At 39.4% G+C, this 23,245-nt stretch overlaps 1 protein-coding gene across 2 annotated transcripts in view; it reads right to left on the bottom strand.

Moving 5' to 3' along the window:
* Window positions 1-23,245, bottom strand: part of ZFAT (zinc finger and AT-hook domain containing) — a 107,175-nt gene that overhangs the window by 8,821 nt on the left and 75,109 nt on the right. For both annotated transcript variants that reach the window (XM_075743263.1, XM_075743264.1), the window contains 4 exons: window positions 20,811-20,949; window positions 12,365-12,483; window positions 11,561-11,687; window positions 9,346-9,476 (listed from right to left, as the gene is read on the bottom strand). In XM_075743263.1, coding sequence (XP_075599378.1) covers window positions 9,346-9,476; window positions 11,561-11,687; window positions 12,365-12,483; window positions 20,811-20,949 — 516 coding nt within the window. The remainder of the gene's footprint in view (window positions 1-9,345; window positions 9,477-11,560; window positions 11,688-12,364; window positions 12,484-20,810; window positions 20,950-23,245) is intronic.

The following is a 23,245-nucleotide window of genomic DNA, read 5'->3' as shown; positions in this document are numbered from 1 at the left end:
GCACAATATGGAAGAAGGCATTAAGAAACTTGTTTGAAAAAAGTAATGAACAATTAAAGCTTCATGGAGTGAGCAAAGGTAGGAGTCAAAATCTTTACAGCTAATGAGAAATGGGACACTAAGTCAGAAAGGGCTAAAAAGCCCTGGAAATGAAAACAAAGTTTTGGTTGATGTGGCAAAAAAGGAACATCAAGCGAACAGAATAAAAGAGGGTGATGTCAAGAGGGCAGAGAAAAGTAATCTTTGTTTTTTTTCTAAAAGAATACAAAAGGGTCAAAACATAATCTGTGAATGTAAGAAAAAAGACCAGCAGAGTTAATTGTGGCATAAAATAATGATGGTTTGGACAACCATTTTAGCTAAGTGGTTGAAATAAGAGACCGTACAAGTGTCATCATACAGAACAATTCATTGCTGTTTAGCTAATCACCTGCATGCAAGGCCCAAGAATCCTACCTCAAGAGGACACTGGCTTTCTGGATTGAATAAGGAAAGACTTATATCCCACTGGGTTGAAAAATAAAGTGGACTACTGATAAACAGTTGTGCAGAAAGTCTGATATAATCATCTTAGTAATAAATAATAATGAAGATTGTCTACAGTGGCAATGTAATTCTGCAAACAAAGATAATGCAAGTCAAATGTCTGTGTATTACTTAGCATGTGAAGCTCTGGATTTTTGACTAGAGTTTTTATATGCTAATATGCTACAAGTAAGGTGGCATAAAAGTGTCTGTTTGCAGTGCTCACCCAGATGCACTGTTCCGAAGAATTAGAAATACAGGAAAAAAACAGGGAGTAGACATGGTGCATAAGGCCATGGGCATAGGTTAGGGTGTTTTGGCTGTCGGTTTTGTTTTGTTAGAACAAAGACTACTGCTCTGCTCTCTAGCAGTCCTCTCTGCATATGAGGCAGTCAGGATTATTCTGAATGAAGAGGGATCTCAGTGGCTTGTTCAGACAGGGAAAATAATATTGAGGAAAAGATTTAAAGCTTTACACAATCATCTGCTGATGAGTTTTTCTCATCAGGACAATAATCTCTGCACCTGTATGACGCATAAAACATATTACAGGCCTAACATGGCAAATTAGCAGTGCATTCCTCTATCAGTATATAAATGAAAAAAGCCCGAAAAACAGATAACGTACAACCAAATTTAACTGTTTACTGTCATATACCGATTTAAAACTTTGGTTGACACTGGGAATCCAAAAATCTACTGCTCTGGTTCAGTAATTTGAGGAAGAAAAAATCAAATTTGGACAAAGAACTACATAGTTTCTACCTTTTGTTTCAGATTTGGTACAAGTAATACACTGCATTTATAAAAAAATAAATGAATTAAACCAGAAAGTATCTTGCTGCCATTACACATTCCTGCTTAACAACCACTGGAAATGGAAGAGCAACAACAAAAACTAGAGCTGATGGACACAGGCTGAGAAGGGGCGACTTTTCTGATGTTCCGGTCAGTGCAGTGAGGGATTCAGGAAATAAGCTTTTAAGGATGCTCATATTGTGAAACCAAGAAAATACACTTTGAATCTTGTCTTGCTGGAGAGTAACTTACAGACACTACACACTGAAATAGTCCTCTCAGCAAAAGATAAAAAAACAGGAGTGTTCATTTCGGAGGGAAATGTTTCTTCACAAGAAACTCAGTATTTAAATCAAACAAATGTTTAACTTGAAACAAACTTCTTCAGGATATTTGATATATATGCTAACTGAAAGAAACAACTATACATCAAGGTAGTTTGTAGTTAAACACTCTTTCTCTGTTTTAATGTACATACAGATATATTGTCTGATAAGTCTTTGAAGACAGACCTGCATACACTGCAAATCAAGGGTGGCTGTGATACTTGCATGACTGCTCATCCTCCAATTCTGCCTTTATATTCAGCACGTGAGCTAGGAAAATAGTCCACCCATATAAACAATGAACTGAACAGCCTCTGCTAGCAAAACAAACAAAAAAGAAATGAATCAGTCTCCACCCTAAGGTGTCCTCGATTGAGCTGGGATAGAGTTAATTTATCATAGAATCATAGAATGGTTTGGGTTGGAAGGGACCTCAAAGATCATCTAGTTCCAACCCCCCTGCTGTGGGCAGGGACACCCTCCACTAGACCACGTTGCCCAAAGCCTCATCCAACCTGGTCTTGAACACTTCCAGGGATGGGGCATCCACAACCTCTCTGGGCAACCTGTTCCAGTGCCTCACCACCCTCAGAGTGAAGAATTTCTTTCTAACATCTAATCTAAATCGACCCTCCTTCAGCTTAAACCCATTACCCCTTGTCCTGTCACTACACTCCCTGATAAACAGTCCCTCACCAGCTTTCCTGCAGGCCCCTTCAGGTACTGGAAGGCCACAATTAGATCTCCTCGGAGCCTTCTCTTCTCCAGGCTGAACAACCCCAACTCTCTCAGCCTGTCCTCATAGGAGAGGTGCTCCAGCCCTCTGATCAGCTTCGTGGCCCTTCTCTGGATTCGCTCCAACAGCTCCATGTCTCTCCTGTACTGGGACCCCCAGAGCTGGATGCAGTACTCCAGGTGGGGTCTCACAAGAGCGGAGTAGAGGGGCAGGATCACCTCCCTCGACCTGCTGGTCACACCTCTTTTGATGCAGCCCAGGACACGGCTGGCTTTCTGGGCTGCAAGCGCACACTGCTGGCTCATGTTGAGCTTCTCATCAATCAGTACCCCCAAGTCCTTCTCCTCAGGGCTGCTTTCAATCCATTCTTGCCCAGCCTATAGTCGTGCTTGGGATTGCGCCGACCCACGTGCAGGACCTTGCACTTGGCCTTGTTGAACTTCATGCGGTTCGCACGGGCCCACCTCTCCAGCCTGTCAAGGTCCCTCTGGATGGCATCCCTTCCCTACAGCGTGTCGACCACACCACACAGCTTGGTGTCGTCGGCAAACTTGCTGAGGGTGCACTCAATCCCATTGTCCATGTCACCGACAAAGATGTTGAACAGTGCCGGTCCCAGTACCAACCCCTGAGGAACACCACTCGTCACCGTTCTCCACTTGGACATTGCGCCGTTGACCACAACTCTTTGAGTGTGACCATCCAGCCAATTCCTTATCCACCGAGTGGTCCATCCATCGAATCCATGTCACTCCAATTTAGACACAAGGATGTCATGCGGGACAGTGTCAAATGCCTTGCACAAGTCCAGGTAGATGACGTCAGTTGCCCTTCCCTTATCCACCGACGCTGTAACCCCATCGAAGAAGGCCACCAAATTTGTCAGGCACGATTTTCCCTTAATGAAGCTGTGTTGGCTGTCACCAATCACCTCCTTGTTTTCCATGTGCCTGAGCATAGTCTCCAGGAGGGTCTGCTCCATGATCTTGCCAGGCACGGAGGTGAGACTGACCGGCCTGCAGTTCCCTGGGTCTTCCTTTTTACCCTTCTTAAAAATGGGGTTATGTTCCCCCTCTTCCAGTCGGCGGGAACTTCGCCGGACTGCCAGGACTTCTCAAATATGATGGAGAGTGGCCTGGCCACTTCATCCACCATTTCCCTCAGGACCCACGGATGCAACTCATCAGGTCCCATGGACTTGTGCACCTTCAGGTTCCTTAGATGTTCTGGAACCTGATCTTCTCCTACAGTGGGCGGTTCTGCATTCTCCCAGTCCCTGCCTTCTGTGACCTGGGCAGTGTGGCTCAAGCATTTGCCAGTGAAGACTGAGGCAAAGAAGTCTCTGAGTACCTCAGCCTTCTCCATATCCTGGTAACCAGCTCGCCTGTTTCACTCTGGAGGGGACCCATATTTTCCCTCATCCTCCTTTTCTCACTAAGATACCTATAGAAGCTTTTCTTGTTGTCCTTGACATCCCTGGCCAGACTAATTTCTATCAGAGCTTTGGCTTTCCTAACCTGCTCCCTGGCTTCTCGGACAGTTTCTCTGTATTCTTCTCAGGCTACCTGCCCTTGCTTCCACCCTCTGTAGGCTTCCTTTTTTGTTTGACTTTGCCCAGGATCTCCTTGTTCATCCATGGGGGCCTCTTGGTGGTTTTGCTTGACTTGCTTTTTGTTGGGATGCATCACTCTTGAGCTTGGAGGAGGTGATCCTTGAATATTAGCCAGGTGTCTTGGGCCCCTCTTCCTTCCAGGGCTTTGCCCCATGGTATTCTACCAGGCAGATCCCTGAAGAGGCCAGATTCTGCTCTCCTGAAGTCCTTGATAGTGAGCTTGTTGTGTGCCCTCCTTGCTGCCCTGAGGATCCTGAATTCCACCATTTCCTGGTCACTGCAGCCAAGGCTGCCCTTGAGCTTGATGTCCCCTACCAGGCCCTTCTTATTGGTGAGAATAAGGTCTAGCATGGCAATTTCCTTCCTCGAAGCAGCTGTGGTGCTGTGTGTTTGATTTAGGATGAGAATACTGTTGATAACACACTGCTGGTTTTAGTTGTTGCTGAGTAGTGCTTACACTAAATCAAGGACTTTTCAGCTTCTCCTGGTCTGCCAGTGAGAAGGCTGGAGATGCACAAGAAGCTGGGAGGAGGCGCAGCCAAAGGGATATTCCATACCATATGATGTCATGCTGAACAAAAAAAACTGGGAAGGACTTGGCTGGGGGGCAGCAATTGCTGCTCAGGGACTGGCTGGGCATCAGTCAGTGGGTGGTGAGCAATTATTTTCATTTGCATCAGTTGTTTTTCTTGGGTTTTATTTCTTTGTATTTTTATTATTTTTCTTTTCATTACAATTTAGCATTAGAATTAACATTATTATTTTATTTTATTTCAATTATTAAACTGTTCATATCTCAACCCATGAGTTTTCCCACTTTTACCCTTCCGATTCTCTCCCCCATCCCACCGGGGGAGAGTGAGCGAGCGGCTGCATAGGGCTCAGTTGCTGGCTGGGGTTAAACCACAACATAAGGCAAGAGGGCGAAAGTGTATCTGTAATAGGACAGAAAGTCAAATGTGCAGGAAGTACAGTGACTTGTTTTTTATCTCCAGTCTCTCCACCTTGCTATGTGCTCCGTTACCACAAAACTGTTTTCTTCCCAATTTCTTGTCTGTGTTTAGCATCCACTATGAACAATATTTTCTGCCTTTTCTAAGCATTTATTAGCCTCTCTCCTAGTTATTCTTCAAATTTAGCACTCTTTGCTCTCACCTTTTCCCCACCTTGTTACTTTTTTTGGTCTTTAAGCTGTGCAGAACACCACAAATATCATGCCATAAAGAAATATTTTTCTTAGCTCTGTCAGAAAGAGATCCAGACTGGATCACTAGTTACTGAAAAAGACTCAGACTGACAAGGATACACTTCTCCTACCACGCTGTGATTAAAGCTTCAGTGTGGATTTTCCCTCACAACAAGATTTCTCCCAAATTAGATACCAGAAAAAGTTTAACTTTGGTAACAGATTAGTATACTGAATCTCAGGCAAGAATGAGCTAAAGTAATTTCAGGCTCTAGACACAACCTTTGAAAGGCCTCGTACACATGACACTATCAGACCCAACAATAATTCCAAATTCCCAATCCTAATCCAAGCCAAACAGGGCTAACTTTGCATTATTTTAGGGTTTATAATCATAGGCTAAATCGTGATCCAGGCTGGGATTGGTTCTTGCTATGTTATCAAAATGTTTTCTTTTATAAAATAATTCCTATGAACAAAAAATATGAAGTTTCCAAAGTCAGAACTGACATTTTTTCCTTCTCAACACCCAATTCAGGAGCCGGGGGCTTTGAACAGACAATCTGATCTTGATTTCACCTCCATTACAATGTGTATGTGTGATTTAAGATACTTGCAATAAGACTACATGCAACTCAGAACAATAATTTAACAGCACACCTCAAACATGGTATCCTTTCCATCTTGTGTCTTAGTAGGAAACAATTTTAAAAATATACCAGTCATATCTAGCTAATACACTGGACATCTTGCAGTATGCTGAAAAGGAGTTATGGATGAAGACAAAAGAGTTTCTGCAGGCAAAAGTCTTGCATTAACCTGAGATACTACAAGTACTGCACACCGAAGGTATCTGAGCGTGAAGATGGCAGCATTACTGAGAGATACATATGGATTCACACATAATTTTAAGGATCAAATGGCACTTTTATGGGTGAAAAGAAGACAGCTGTGGGAGAAAGTTCCAGGGAGGAAATGAGAGACAAAAATAGCAACAATATAGTGTAACATTTACAGCAAATAATACTTTTTAAATGTTCTAATAATTTAGGATTTAGAAAAACTTTCTTGGTGCAAATATAGAAATATGAAGGCAACTTGCAAAGGCTAGCTAAAAATGAGATATGAAGGTAAGAACTGATGAAAAAACTGGGTAATGTATGTCCTTACAGAAAAAGAAAAAACCCAACATAACAACATAAAAATCAGAGCAACTACAATAAATGTTGTTAAGGAAAAAAATGGAACCAAGCTGCTAAGCAAGGACTCGGTGAGGCCATTAAAGAACAAGAGTGGAAATTCAGTGACAGATGATGCTGATATATTGCTGACACCCTGAATGAATTTTTTGTCTCACAATCCTCAAAAGAAGCTGAAGGTCACAGAAGAAAGTGTGGAATAAATTTTCCAGTAGGAAAGTGAAATATGAACATGTCTTAAGATCACTTCAAGGTTAACAATAAGGAACTCAGCATAATTAAAACCTGACAAAGTCGTAGGTACAAATGAGTGATATGCCACAAAAAGCAACTCCGTATTGAAGAAAAAAAGAGAAGCTGACAATTCTGAGTAGGAGGATTACAGTCATGTTAATAACATTTAAAAACTTCTTTCCCTCAAATTAAAAATGGGCGTGGCTGTAATTCTGAAGCAATCAGCAAGCACTGGAAACTAACTAAAGCTGTATAACAGATCAGGCAGACTTTGATTTATGTAAAAAATTAAAAGAGAAAAAATTAAAAGAGAAAAATGAAAGGAGAAAAATTTAAGAGAGAAATCATCATCGTCATCATCATCTACAGACCTCCCTTGGTCCTTGCTCTACTTCCATAAAGTCCACCAAAGGTAACTAAGCAGTCAGTTAGCTGTCAGTAGGCGTACTGCCACCTGATCCTCCCCTGGGAAATCACAGACCTGCACACTTCTACACACACAAAGTGAAAAGTCACTGAGGCTACCAGAGAAAGAAATGAGCAGGCTTTCCAGTACACGCAAGAAACACATTAATAGAGGAATAGTGCTTCGAGCATCAAAGTAAGGCATTAGTAAAATCCAGTGTAAACAGAGGTAGCACAAGATCACTCAGCTTGAGATGTACTTAAATTCTTTGCTGATTTTGCTTCTGTGCAACTTCCAAGTTAGGGGGAAAAAAGGCATTTTATATTAACAAGACTCTAAAGCCGGAGTGAGGAGGGGGGAAGAAAAGAAGAAAAGCAGCAAAGAGATTCTGTGCTCTGAGAATTCAACATTTGATTTGATAGAGGAATGGGGCTTGTAACAGTTTGACATCAGACCGGTGAGTCATTGCTGTATACAAGGAAAGGGATAAAGAAGTGATCAATGCTTAGCAGCTTGTAAACTCAAAAGGCTAGAAATATGGATTAAAAAGTGAGGGAGAAAATTAATTTGGAATATAAACATTTACTTACAAAATGCTATCAGAAAATTCAGATGGTCTAACACGGAAGACGATAGATTTTAAGATGAATCAGACATTGATCAGATTTAATACTTGGAGGAGGAAGAATCCCTAATTTTTCCAATTAGAATCATAGAATCATTTAGGTTGGAAAATAGCTTTAAGATCACCAAGTATGACCGCTAACCTAACACTGCCAAGTTCACCACTAAACCATGTCCATAAGTGCCACGTCTAGATGTCTTTTAAATACTGCCAGGGATGGTGACTCAACCACTTCCCTGGGTAGCTTGTTCCAATGACTGATAACCCTTTCGGTGAAGAAATTTTTCCTAATATCCAATCTAAACCTCCCCTGGTGCAACTTGAGGCCATTTCCTCTTGTCCTATCACTTGTTACTTGGGAGAAGAGACTGACAGCAGAGACTTGGGAGAAGAGACCGACCGATAAGCAGAGAGGTATGATGAAACAGGAGAAACAAGTGGAGCTTGGGGAACACTGTGAGGAGAAACGTAAAATGTCAGCAAAAAGTTAGCAGACACCTGTGAGGAAAAAATACTGAGCAAAAGTCTTGATGTTTGCACTCAACAGTCACTTCAAATTGACAATTATTTCCTTTTCTTTCTGGTTTTGTATATCTTATCATTGTTAATTTCTAAAGTGCTTTAGTAATACTGTACATTGCAAATATTTTTAGTAAAAACTGTGCAGTACCAAACTTCAAGAAAAATATACATACATTAAAATTACTTCTACCAATACCTTATAAGGTTTGTCTCATTTTAAGAGGAACTATATTGCCTACCACAAATTATGTCACTTAATTATCAGTTGAATGCACTATCCTTCTGGAAAGAGAATTAGTGCAAAAGCCTGAAATTAACAATCAATCTTATACTTTTTTTTTAATATCGATCTGTATCTTCTGGTCTTGCACAATTTCCCTGGTAACAACAAAATTAACTACAGATCTTTTCAACCAACTACCAAATCTATTGAATTTTTCTTTATTTATCTCAAATGTGGGTGGCCACGCTGACTTTTGTCTAACGTAAGCAACTGCCATAAGGAACACCTGCACTGCTCTTCTCAGAGCTGTTACGCGCCTGCAGATCACTTGTGTTGCACCCCTCATTAGAAAGGCCGTGTGAACTCAGACTGAGAAGTGTCATTTGTCCCCAGGGTACATGACTCTAGGACCCCACAAGTCTGTCAAACTTCAGCCACAGGACAGCACTGTAAACGTTAACGACAATGGTTCATCTTTGGGTATGGTTCTACAGCGCTACGGTTAGAGCACACACAGTTCTGCACAAGCAACACCCCTTCATGCTCTTCTGTTGCTGGATAAATGCTGTGTCAAGGACCTCCTGATTCTTTTAGATGACAATGGAACTAAGTGCCCATGCACAATGCAGGTATGTTACTTTAAAAACCCTGAAAACACGTGCTAGAAAAAAAGCTGTATTTTCACACACACACACATGTACAAATATATGTGCATTTGTTCACTCATATTTTATACACATGCAAAAACACATGCATTTTTATATGTATAAACATGTATGTGTGTGGGCATATAAACACATACAGGCAACACGTAGTAAAAAATTAGTTTAGGAAAAATTCTGTATGTGTCTTGCATGGTCATTCAAAATTTAGTCCTTGCAAAATAATACTCATTTCACAATAACTATATGAACATTAAATATAGCTGGTTTAGAGAAGAAAAGAGCTCTTACCTGTTTTACCACTGTCACAGTGCCGGGTGCCATGGTAACAACAGAAGCAACTGCAGTGGCATCATGGGTTTCCGAACCCAACTCAATGATTTGCTGCAGGATGTTTACAGCTGTTGGATCAAGTCTTTCACCTTATCAGAAAGACAGTAATGGTAAGTTTATTACAGTAAAACAGCTTTAAGGGTATGTGAATCTAACTGCTACAGGCACTCTTTCCCTTCTGCCTAAACCCTGACTCACAGCGCTGTTTATAAATTTCAAATAGCTCAATAATGTGACAATTTAATAATAGATCTATGGCAGGAAAGTATTCCCAAAACTTATTTGCCTGAGGAATGCATGAATCAGCAAGTGAAGCCACACTGATCAGTCTTACGCCTATCTGAAAGAGATCTAAAAGAATACATTGAATAAGCAAACAATATGTACAACTCATAGCAGTAACTGTACATTAGGAAGCTGCAAGAGTTTACAAATCCTCATGTGCATTTGCCAGACGTTCAGCTTAAACAGAACCCGAACTCTATACCTATAACCATAACAGTTACTTGGTATATCACAAACCTGTGTTTACCATCTGTCCAGCCATCTGCAATACCCCTCAACCTAAAAGAAGTACTGTTATCACTACTGTGCTGAAGGGAAACCTTAATTGCTTGAGAGAGCTCATGCCTATCATTTTATAAGTATGAGATCAGAACATGTTTATCCTTTTTATTTTAAAATCTTCTCGATGTGTGTACCCCTGCCAAAGGATAGGCAAGTTTACAAAAAAATGCCATACATAGTTGTACTCTCTCTTCTCCCAAAGTGTGAAAAGGAAAGATTTGGAAGATGGAAAAAAATTTTTTGTTATGCAGTAATACGAATCCCCCTTCTGTGGCCCACCATTCCCAAACGCCCAGTGTCAGCATGACAGATACATCTGAAAGGGAAAGAAACTCTCAGAGTCATGTTAAAGCTGCCTTATATTTGCTGTAATCACTGCTGGAGCTAGGAAAGAGTCAGTAAATAGAATAAAGCTCATCCCTTAACCCCAAACCCTTCCAAACTGAGGCTGATACTGTGACGGCTATCTAGATCAGATAATTTCTTTTCAAACAGAAAGCAGGTATGTTTTGTTATCTACATGAGAAATAAGATTATCTGAGTACTGAAAAATGTTTACTTGCTTTAAGGTTTTTTTCTATATAACTGCCTTTAGACATAATACTACTGTTTTTCATAACAAGAGGGAATATGTCGGAAGAGTATCCAAAGCTGGATGCACTAAAGCAAATCATTCTACTTCAAAAATTACAGTTTAAAATAAAAAATGTTATGTACAGCATATGTGATGATCATGTTTATTTGAATTTAAATATATAAAAGCATAAGAAAAGTTCTCAAGAGGTTTGTACTCATTCAGAATTCCCAGTCATTAAAATAAACCACACAGAAATTGTCAGTAACATAATTTAATTGCAACATGCTTGGAAATTCCATTAAAAATGGGAGTTTTTGAAACTTATCTGTATTACAAACTATAAAGACCACAATGGTAAACAACTGTAAAATGTTAGCTTCTGATAACCAATACATTCATTTACATATATAAAAAAATCTATGAACACCTACTCTAGTCTCTAATGTTGTCACACTCTCAGAAACCTGAACATTTTTTCTTTTCTTCTAGCTTTTGTTATTTCCCACTCAGCAATCATAATCCCACTCTTGTTCTTCCTCAGTCTGATACAGAATAGCTTACTTTGTTTTGTGTATCATCAGAATTAAGTTTGTTAGTACTGTCTTGGGAACATGGTAAATGAGCTATTCCACCGTGTCACTTCTGCAGGCTGGCTGACTTAAGCAGGGAGAAAAATAATAGCTAGAGAATTGCCATTAGACACACACCATCTACTCTGCCAAGATAGCTGATTTCATGATATATTTAATAATACAGGCAGGAAATTCCACACACCTAATAATAAAGTGCAAACCAGAGTGTGGTAAGTATTAATGACTTAAGGATATAGAAATTAATAAAGAATGGTCATTTCTCATTATTTATCCTCAAAGAAAAATATAACCCCCTAGAAGTAAGTTCTGCATGAACAAATTTCATCATTTTTAATAGTTTCACAGGAGATCATATATTGCCCAATATACTCAGAAGAATTACATATTTATGAAAAAAGAAATATTTTGTGTTCCAACCTAAAAAAAGGTAACTTACCATTCTCAGAAGTATATCTAAGGTTCTGCAATGCAGCTACGGCAGCTTGAGTGCCTTGAACATCTTCTCCAGCCTCTGTGATATGGAGATACTGAGTGGATGCTTCTTCGGAAACTTCAGCAGTTAACTTGAAAACAAAACCCAGCCAAGGTATGAATAATCTCACTCTCATTTTAGCAATTTAGAGAACAATGAGAGTTCTGAGTTTAAAGGAATGAGTTTTGGACAACAAATATTGTAACAAGAGTGACAGAAATAGTGGGTGAAACAGAATTCAAGAACAACATTACATGGGAGTCAGGATATCATCCCATAGTTTTCTTCTAGATTCTACTTCAAAAGTTGTTTTAAGCACGCTAAATTATCTTTACTTCATTTTTGTTGCACAGGTATTTATAACTAACAATAGACTTAAACATAGACTGGTTTGGGTTGGAAGGGACCCTAAAGATCGTCTAGTTCCGACCCCCTGCCATGGGCAGGGACACCCTCCACTGGACCGGGTTGTCCAAAGCCTCATCCAACCTGGTCTTGAACACTTCCAGGGAGGGGGAATGCACAGCTTCTCCGGGCAACCTGTTCCAGCGCCTCACCACTCTAACAGTCAAGAATTTCTTCCTAACATCTAATCTAAATCGACCCTCCTTCAGCTTACCCCTTGTGCTATCACTACACTCCCTGACAAAGAGTCCCTCTCCAGCTTTCATTCATTTTCTATCATTCTTATTCTTACTCTTGTTCTTATTCTTACTTTTCACCCCAGAGTTTTTTAAAATCTTAGGGCCAAAACCATGGCAATTTTACCTCCCACTTGGTCTCCCCATCATGTTCCACTAGCTTCATTCCATGCTTGTTTTTAAGATGTCTGTTGAACTCCCATTTTGTACCATACACAAAGCTGCAAACAGGACATTTAATCCCACCTAAAAGGAAACAGAAACACATTCCTTGAGTTATTTTCATATAAATTATTTTTCAAGGCAGTAAGGAGCCACTTAATTTGACCCCATCTCAATCAAGCCACATAACTCTAATTTAAAAGAATTTCCTTTAGCCATGTGTCCAACATGAAAAAATGAAAAAAAAAAATAAAGTGGTTAAACTTTTGCAATGCTTAAAGGTCAATTTTGCATAATGGTAATGGAAGGAGTCTGGAACAACTCGTATATCTGGGAAGCTATAGCAATCCTGCTTCCCTATCTGCATGCCTCCCTTCAGTGGATGTGAAGTTGCAGGAATGCTGTTCCCATCTTTCCCCCCTCTACACCTCTCTCTCTGGGGAACCCCTACCACTGACCAATTAGAAAAAAAAAGCAGGAACAGACAATTGCTTGCATTAGTCTCAGACAGAGCATCATTTCTGCAATTAGGTCCATGTAAGAAGTATTGGTTTCATCTCTCAGGAGTTAGATGTTAAGGGAGATAGCCAAACTATAACAGCGATAACATAAACTGCAAAGTAAATAGTAACTTGTCTACCGGGTGAGAACTTGTGCTTGCTTTGCTAACAACAGCCATTCTAGAAGTGGCATGCATGTTACAAAGCTGAAAGTTTTTTCAATGAATGACAACATACTAACTTTGACCAACCCCATCCCAATTTTTGCTTGCCCACAAAAAAAACCTGCAAACCCAGGGCATGCTTCAGTCTGTGCAGAATCATTCCCACAGTCATGGCTCTGGTTAAAATTCAACTTTAGCAGTACCAATGGAGACTACTCCTAGTTTCTAAGTGAAATTTCTTTCAAGTCTGAGGGTGTCTACGACTTACGTTCTGCTTTAGGTCCACCAAAACCAAAGCCTAGCACATGTTTTAAATAACTCGTAACTAATGCTTTTGCCCTGTAAATATTCCTTTATTTCAAATCATAGAGTTCCTTAGAGACTATTTTTAATGCCTACTCCATTATATCACATTGCAGCTTCAAATGTAAATTGTATGTGTAGTCCAAAAACCTGCAAGACTGGGGTCTTCAATTTTAAGTGTCAGTTCCCTGTTGTCTTGCAAAGCCCTGGTGTGCGGCCTTCAGGACACAATGCCAAACAATAGTGCACTGTACTCTTTCAGTAAGTGCTGGGATTTTTTTTAAAGTGCTTATAAATGTCACTGAGATCTTAATATTTAACATAAACAGTAGTAGCATACTTTAATATATTTTTTAAATGTATTTTCTCTTAAGACAGCTGTTCTAGTTTTCTCAAGTTTCGAACAAACATTATTAAGTTTTTTTGGCATATTATCAAAGTAAACTAGGAAAAGTTAACAACATAGTGTCATCTTTACCCAACTATCTTTGCTTTTAAGAGTTTCTACTGTTTATGTTAACACGCAAAACCATAAACCTAACTTTTCTGTCTATCTACAAAATGATGCATAACATGAATTTAGCACAAAGTTTACTGTTTGAGTATGCAGCATTACAGGTAAAAAACTGAGCATGACGAAATCATAAGCATCTAATTTTCTACACTAGATTAAACAGCCCTTACTTCTTTTTATTTATGAAAGTCACTTGGTCAAATGTCAGATCTCAGCTGCCTGCAATTATGCAAATAAGTATTTCTTTTTTTTCCGCCTGTTGACTAAAGCAGAACAAAAATAATCTGCATGTGATGAATTGTTGCATTAGGTGACCAGAACTCACTGTAACAAATCTAATGGCTAGGGAAATGCGTTATGACACTTTAGGAACTATGCCACCAGATGGCTGACTCCACATTATCATGGCAAATGATGACTCTTACTCCTCATGTTCAAATACTTCAAATATATTGTCATAAGCTAGTTATAAGCCAAGTCTTCATTGCACATAGTCTTCTATGAATAAGGTGATGAGAAAAAACCATTCTGTTTTACAGTAATGGAAAACTACCACATGGTATTCTACCGGGTGAAAAGAAATAAACTTTTTATTTTGATAAAAATGAATATAACTACACCCAGTTGCTAGGGTCTTTCACTGACACTTAATATTCCTATACAATTTCTCCTCTTTGCTCTCAATGTAGTATAAGTCTTCACCAAACTTTGCTATTACAGCAGATGCTCAATACTCCATCTCTAGACAAAACTGAAATAGTTTCCCTATTAAGGGAAACTCAAAAATTCACCAAAGCGAAATACCTTTGTTCAGATTAGGACAGAGATATTATCAGTTACAGAAAATGAAGTTAAATATTCATTTCACACCAATCTGTAGCATTAGGAAAAAACTGCTGTTGTGAAAGAAAGGACACTTTTCCATATTACTTTGATATTGAAACCATTATAACAATACACCAGATAAATTAAAGCTGTAAGTTTTGTCATTATGACTTTAATTAGAGAACAACTAATGGAAGCATAGAATTATACTGGTAATATATAACTCCATGTCAGTGACTTGATATGAAAGTTTAAGAAAATTAATTTCTAGACAATTTCTTTAAAGTAATGGGTAACATACAGAGAAGGTCAATGAATTACACACCTTATCTACTTTCAATACCAAAACTGATGTTTGCAACAAAATAATGCATACAAATATTATACAGCTCCACAACTTTTTTCCATCATGGCATTGACACTTGCTTTCCAAACAGTTTATTTACTGGCCTAAAATCTCCAAAGACAACTATTATTTTATGTTAAAAGAAAGCCTCTGGTATAATAGAAAATAGAAGCCACAACTAGATCATCATGTACATACTGGAGAAGTTTGCTGCACAAACACAAATAGAAAATCCATTTCCCCGAGAGTGCAGAAATAGGTAAAGAAAACAATGGGTGGTAGGGAATATCAGTAAAGAGAAAAGAAACAATTTCTGGAACAATTTTATTTGACTTGTCCAGAACAAAGCAAATGAAACTAAAAAAGGAAGCTATCAAATGGCAGGGTCTTGCAAAAAACCTAGCAGGTAACGCATATATATAATACTCTTGTCCCCTAAGCAGAATACATCAAATTCTTAGAGTATTTACTTTCCTTTATTACTTTAAAATACTAAAATAAATGTCAGGTCATAGACTTCTATTTAAACAAACAAATGAACCAACCAAAAAAAACCCCCAAACCCAAGCATTTTTCTGATCCTGGCTGATCCTTGTTTCTAATAGAAGCCCAGAAATTAAATACTGCTGTCTGTCCCTGGCAATGCAGTTGCTCAAATGAGCACGTTACCTCTTCTATTCTATGAATCATTGATTTATTTATAAACTCATTCGAGGAATCTTGAGACCAGCAGTCTACATTCCTATAAATATTTCCAATTAAGGTTATTTGCAATGTCTGCAATGCAGTCAAAAAACAGTTGACAGTAGAGAAGAAAAGATGAGCAAGTGTGAAGGCAATTCACCCTGGGCTCCGTAGGTAACTTAGAACAAGCAGAATACAAAAAGACGAATAGAGACAGTTTTTATTAGATGTTAATCTCTGTTAGCTTCCCTTTTCACTTTTTTCCCAAATGCTTTTGCTTGCTGATTCTCCTGCCTTTTCCTTTTTGTCTATAGTCCTTCAATTTCAAAGGACTTGTTTAATATCAGGTCTGAAGGGTCTTATTCCCTTATATGAATACATGAATAATTTTCCAAAATTGCTTTTCAGATCTATGAATATGGTAAATTGAAATTTGATAGAGGCTAGTCAGGCAGCAAGTTGCAACTGCTGGCCCAAGCAGCTCAGAAACATACACCTTGTTATACTGCATAATACATACGTCCATGACAATCTGTTTGTGCTGTGTGACCCAGATACAGAAGATCTTCTGATTCCAAAATCAGGAAAATTTTTATTAACTTCAATAGGACTCATGTTTATCAACTCCAAATGCAAATTCTAATTAACTCAAGCCTCCCACGAGGAACATTTTTTTTTTCCCCCAGTGAGATACCAAAACATTGAGAAAAATGGACGTTTCTACAGTGTGGTAAGAAATCTGCAGGTGTTCTGTTTTTATTTTGAGCCCACGTGTAAGATCCACATGATGTGTCATATAGCAGGAAATGCAGCTGGCAAAAGAGGTTGCATGTGGGAAAAGTGCACCTACTAACATGGCTTTCTTCATGGTGGAGTCCTGATAAGAGGCTATGACTTCATAGCTACTACATGGATTTGAAGCCCCTTTACTGCTCTAAAACTCCACACAGCAGGTGAACACATGGAAAGCAGACACAGCACTAATGGTAGCACAGGAGATAGAAATGCTGTGTAAGGAAGGGAAGAGAAAGAAGGATGCGAAGTCAGAGATGGAGAGAAGAGAAGAGAAGAGAAGAGAAGAGAAGAGAAGAGAAGAGAAGAGAAGAGAAGAGAAGAGAAGAGAAGAGAAGAGAAGAATATTTTAGTTGGAAGGGACCTACAACAATCATCTAGTCCGACTGCCTGACTACTTCAGGGCTGACCAAAAGTTAAAGCGTGTTGTTAAGGGCATTGTCCAAATGCCTCTTAAACACTGACAGGCTTGGGGCATCGACCACTGTTCCAGTGTTTGACTGCCCTCTCAGTAAAGAAATGCTTCCTAATGTCCAGTCTAAACCTGCCCTGGAGCAGCTTTCAACCGTTCCCACATGTCCTATCACTGGAAACAGGGAGAAGAGCTCAGCACCTCCCTCCCCACCTCTCATCCTCCGGAAGCTGGAGAGAAGTCCAGCTGGAGTGGGGTCCAGAACTGCATGCGGTACTAAAGGTGAGGCCACACCAACACTGAATACAGGGGACAATCCCCTCTTTTGACCGGCTGGTTATGCTGTGTTTGATGCAGCCCAGGATATGGTTTGCCCTCTTGGACGCCAGGGCACACTGCTGACTCCTATTGAGCCTGCTGTCGACCAGCAACCCCAGATCCCGTTCTGCAGGGATGCTCTCCAGCCGCTCCTCTCCCAATCTATACCTGTGCCCCGTGTTACTCTGTCCTAGGTGCAGAATCCAGCATTTGGACTTGCTAAATTTCATCCCATTAATCATTGCCCAATTCTCCAACGTGGTGGACAAAGCATGTCCACCACAGAAAAAAATAAAGGCTACTCTCTCTCATCTCACTCTAATGTCATCATTATAAGATTACTCCTGCATTCTCAGCAACTTTACATTTTTTTTGTTTCAGTGGAGAAGAATTATTTTCAGAAGCGCATTTATCTGGCTCCCAAAGGGGAAGGAAAACTTAATAAGTGTATGATTAACTTCATTTGTTCAAAACATTTTCAATATGATCCTTAATTTCATATTAACAGAATTCAATCTCAGGTACATATTCTTAAGAGTGGCTATGGACAAATAATTCCTTGCAGTGCTCAGATATTTGGAAAGTTAAACAAAGCTCCCCATAGTGCACAGTTCTTCCTTCACCAGCATGACTACAGAATAGAGGTTTTGAGTACTGACCAAGTAAATATTACCTCTTTAAAACAACTGCAGGTTTGCTGACAACTTTCACTGTCTGTGAAAATAACCGTAAAATTCTACTATACCTTTCCTGCCCTGAAATTTATAGACAAAGATATACTTTTAAAATTATTTTTAAGATCTCAGAAGATACTATAAAAAGGATGGTAATCTCTATAAAGAAAATAGGGAAAGCACTTTCTAAAATTATCAGAAACAAAGTAAGAAACTCTACCAAGCATTAAAATATTTTCAACACAATTTAATATTTTGTTTGGCTTTCTCACCTTCTTCCTCACTTCCCCCCACACGAAGCACTAGAACTAGAACCCAAAAAGGTATCCGAGTGCATAGTCAATGATTTGCTTTAGTTCACCTGCCCAGTGCACAATAGAAAAACTACTTATAGGAGTCAGAGAACTTGTACATGAATCTTTTGCTAGCACCTAGACACTGCAAGGAATGAGTTACAATTTCTGATACCTATATCGAGCAGAAGTGAAGGAACTAGTGGCACTGACCATCTATCTTGTCAGAAGCATATAGGACTTCAGCTGGCATGAAATTTATAAACAAAAACAACAGCCAGGAATATAACTTTTTATGCTACTACATAAATGCGGTAAAAGCTACTACAATCTCATTTTCTCTTCCCCCTTACATTCCATTAGCTCTTATCCTTAATCTTGAATTTTCGATCCTCCCTGAAAACCTTCTTGCCTTTACTTAGTTTATCTCTGACAGCAATTTCTCTAATTGACCAGGTGTCTGCATCTAATTAGTTGTATTTGTCTTTATCCTTGGGTTGTATGACTATAAATTTACACGGACAGCAGTAACAAGCAGTTGTTCTAGGCAGAATGAGATATTTAGGACACTAACACAGAGACGTAATGTAGAGAAATGCAGGCCTGGTATGACAGCCTTGAGAAGCAGAGACCCAGGATGCAGCACTGTATTGGTTTTGCGTGGCAAGGTTTTGGTAGTGGGGGGGCTACTGTTGCGGCTTCTGTGAGAAGCTGCTAGAAGCTTCCCCCATGTCCAACAGAGCCAATGCCAGCCAGCTCCATGATGGACCCGCCGCTAGCCAAGGCCTGCCCCATCAGCAATGGTGGTAGTGCCTCTGGGGTGACATATTTTAAGAAGGGGAAAAAAAACCCAAACACCAGGAACAACTGCAGCCAGAGAGAGGAGTGAGAAGATGTGAGAGGAACAACTCTGCAGACACCAAGGTCAGTGAAGAAGGAGCAGGGGGAGGTGCTCCAGGTCCTGGAGCAGAGATTCCCCTGCAGCTCGTAGAGGACCCCACGCCAGAGCAGGTGGATGCACCCAAAAGAGGCTGTGACCCCATGGGAAGCCTGGCAGGACTGGCCCGTGGAGAGAGGAGTCCACGCTGGAGCAGGGGCAGAGTGTGAAGAGCCCTCCCCCTGAGGAGGAAGGAGCAGCAGAGACAACGTGTGATGAACTGACCACAACCCCCATTCCCTGTTCCCCTGTGCTGCTGGAGGGGAGGAGGTAGAGAATCCAGGAGTGAAGTTGAGCCCAGGAAGAAGGGAGGGGTGGGAGGAAGGTTTTTTAAGATCTTAGAATCAAACACTTCCAGGGATGGGGCATCCACAACTTCTCTGGGCAATCTGTTCCAGTGCCTCACCACCCTCACAGTGAACAATTGCTTCCTTATATCTAATCTAAATCTACTCTCCTTCAGCTTCAGACCATTAAGACCAACCCATCACAAGCACAGAGGAGGGCAGACATGGGGTGATAAGAAGTGGGACACAAGCTTGGCCCTGAAGAACCTACAGCTATAAACAATTCAGAAATGTTTAGTTAAAAATATGCAAATCTTGAGCTGGATAAAATTGCTTTTAAGGACAACAAAAAATAGTATTTAACATACATGAAGGGGACCATAAACAGTAAATTTGGATTTAATCTGCAGCTACAGATCAATGAAAAAGGAAAGGATAAATGTGTGTAAGCAAACATGTAACAATGGCCCCAACTGGAAGGGGAGAGGAAGATTGAAAGCATCAAAATGATCAGCATACTCCTCCCAGTGAAGAACTCCAGATGCTGACAACGTACTGAAACCCTCAGCCCAACACCAACACCAGAGGGAAACCACCCATCTTAGGACTCAGAGAAACAGTGGAAGTGTAACCATAACATCAGAAAAGGATTAGAAAGTAAAGAAGTGTGTGTGTCACCATTTTAATTGTAATAATAATACTATTGAAACTTGTTCGGTATATAAGTACTCTATTTTATTTTTTTCAAATAATTAGATCTAGACCTACGGTGATCCTTGAACTAGACTATTAACATTTCCATTATACTAACAATAAATTCCTAGTTTTACTTACATAGATACGGTGTGCTTCCTTTGCCCATAAACAAGATTCTGAGCATAACAATTTGTAACTAGTTTTACCTGTACTCTCTTATCCCCCCATTTTTCCAGTGGGGGAATAATTTGCTGCCATTCACTCTTCAGTCTCTTTCCTTACATTTGCGCAACCTTACTTTTAGTTCAACCTTGCAAAATTGTCATAGAAATTTATCAGTAGAATGATAGAAATTTATCATTCATTTCAACAGATAGTGATACTTTACTTACAAAAGGAGACAAACAAGTGAAAATGATAAATGTATGCAACGATGAATAGCACAGGCAAGGTCAGTCAAAACTTTGGTTCAGCCATCCTTAGAAACCATGAACAAAGAACAGTGAATAAAGGGTAAAAGGTGGCCAGTTCATAATTACTAAAAAGTAGTAATAATTTATCACATAACACTCAATGAACTGAAGAACACATATTGCACAAAAGTTTACCTTTACACCAAGTTTGCGTCAGCAAAAAAATAACAGATCTTATATGGTGAAGATGTACCTTGTTGGAGAAGGGCTTCTGCTGCTGGCTCCCCAGAACCGACATTTACATACTCTTCATTAGGATGCTTTCTGTTGTAATGCCTCTTCAGGGAACCAGATATGTTGCAGGAATAGTGGCAATGTGCGCAACGGAAAGGCTAGGAGCAAATAGGAAAACGTTAGAACATATTTCCTGACCTCTTCAGGATACAGGTCTAAGCTGCAATGTTTTGATCCCGAGAAAACAATTTCATTTCTGGTTTAGGCATCTTCCAAGGAGATCTTTGAAAATTCAACGTAAATGGAAGTCGTAACTAATTGTTATCTAAAATTTGGTATTTTTTAGTATGTGCAAGACGCCAAGTATTCTCAACATTGTAAGATTATTACCTACTTTTCATAATTCAGTAAACTGTGTTTTCATAATTGATGATCACTGGTCTGACAACGTGGAGACTTTCTACTACAAGGAAATGACTCAGCTGCCGTGAACTTTGGTCTGAAAAGGGGGAGTAAGAGAGCTAAAATAACTGAAGGTACAATATGATTGCACAGCCAACCTAATTTAACAGATAACCGTACCTGACAGGGTTGATCTCTTCCCTTTCCTTCCCTTGTCTCTCCAACACGTTCCCAACTGCTTCCCTTTCACTGGCACTTGCATTCATTTGACCATTTGGTGAGCGACGTTTTGGGAACTAAAATAATTTTTAAGAACATACGTCTCCCTTCAACTGACAAGGAGAGACACTTCTAAAGAAAAAAGTTTAGGAAAACAAGTATTTGTGCCTGAAGTTAGCCTTTGAGAATAACCTTTTGACTGAGATATGTCACACTTACAGAAAGCTGGACACAACCATTAGGGTCCTGGAAAAGAATGCAGACATTGACCAAAGTCCTTGGGGAAAAGTCAAGTACCTCAGAATGGGGTGCAAAATGGTTCATACACAGCAACCAGCCCCACCTAAAGCTAGTCAGCAGAAAATGGTTGGTACAGAAATGTTTATTAAAAAGCTGAATTTGAAGCAGGGAAATGTCTGCAGTTAGGATCCATTGACCAGAACATTGCCCTAAACTTGTTGCTCATGACCTTCCTTCAGGCTCCAAACAGCAAAAAAGGAAGAAAAGTGGTGTTCAGATTCCCTTAGCCTTACAATTCAGAGGGTACTGTAACATTCAGCTATTCAGTTTTTCAGAGCGGGCTGCTCTCCTTTTCTATTGCTGAAACTGTCTTTTTTCCCAAGAAAATAATCCAGACAGACTGCTGTGTTCTTATACCCCCCTCTATATACTTGCATGTCCTGGGTGTTATCTGCTGTCGGATAGCAGGATTGCAAATTCATGGAAATTGGAAATATGATGGATTAAATTATCATTAGGTCACATCACTACTGACATTCTTTTGAGTTCGATACGCATGCAAACAACTGTCGCAGAGGGAGGCAACGTTTTACTAATAGACAGCTTTTGAACTGCTTTTGACAAATACTGATTGACCTATTTCAGTGTTTTGTAGTTCTCTTGATAATGCATTGAATAGCCACGCTTACACGCAGGCTGACAGAGGACTGAAAAGAGATGCTGAGTCAACAGTTCTAAAGCTGATCCCGAGGTCAGAACCAGCTATATTTCAAGAACTGCATTATGAGTGCATTCATCCTGTTAGCCATTAAAAAAGGAAATGGTGTATTTCTGTTTTCAAAAAATCCTTTAAAAAAGAAAATTCGTCAGCAAAACTATGTATTTAAGAAAGAAAATTTGCTTGTTCAAAATGTATCGTCTCTTTAAATGACTTGCTTTGTTTTCTTATATGTCTTGTCTTCCAAAATTTAAACCATGAATCAAAAGACTCTCTTCCTTTCTGCTTTATGGAGGTAGGTAGCATTGGTACGTATTAAAAAATGGCTGAAGTATACTCTTTATAGAAGCAAAATTATTTGTTAGATAATAAAAGATGTTGCATATGAAAATAGTATGATGTTTTCAATAAGAAACATGCTCCCTGTCAAAGTTTTATATTAAAATGAACATTTTCATACATACAAAATACTGGATTTTTCTGGAAAAGCAACTAGTATAATTTCTATTTTCTGAATATAGCATTTCACAGTTCATGACATCAAGACCTATCATGTTGAGAATCAATGTGAAAATTAGGAATAAAACCATACTATAGTTTATTAAAATAAACCGTATCTCTAATCTAAACACTTCATAGAAACATTAACAGTCTTCAAAAGTCTTTCCAAGACACGTTTCAGATAAATGGGGTGTTTTAAAATTAATTCCCTTCAATTTTCTTCAAGTATATGAACTCATCTATAGTACATTAGACTGGCAAACTTTCAGAGAAAATTAAGGTGGGCAATGAACAATGATGTATGGGATTCAGTTTCCCACTTCCCTAGGACTTTTTAAGGTACATATTTGATTAGCTCTCTCAAGGACTGACAG

This window comes from Balearica regulorum, chromosome 2, assembly GCF_011004875.1.
Source record: "Balearica regulorum gibbericeps isolate bBalReg1 chromosome 2, bBalReg1.pri, whole genome shotgun sequence".
Taxonomy (NCBI): Eukaryota; Metazoa; Chordata; class Aves; order Gruiformes; family Gruidae; genus Balearica; species Balearica regulorum.
The sequence above is the reverse complement of the archived record's forward strand: the minus strand, read 5'-3'. Positions and strand labels throughout refer to the sequence as shown.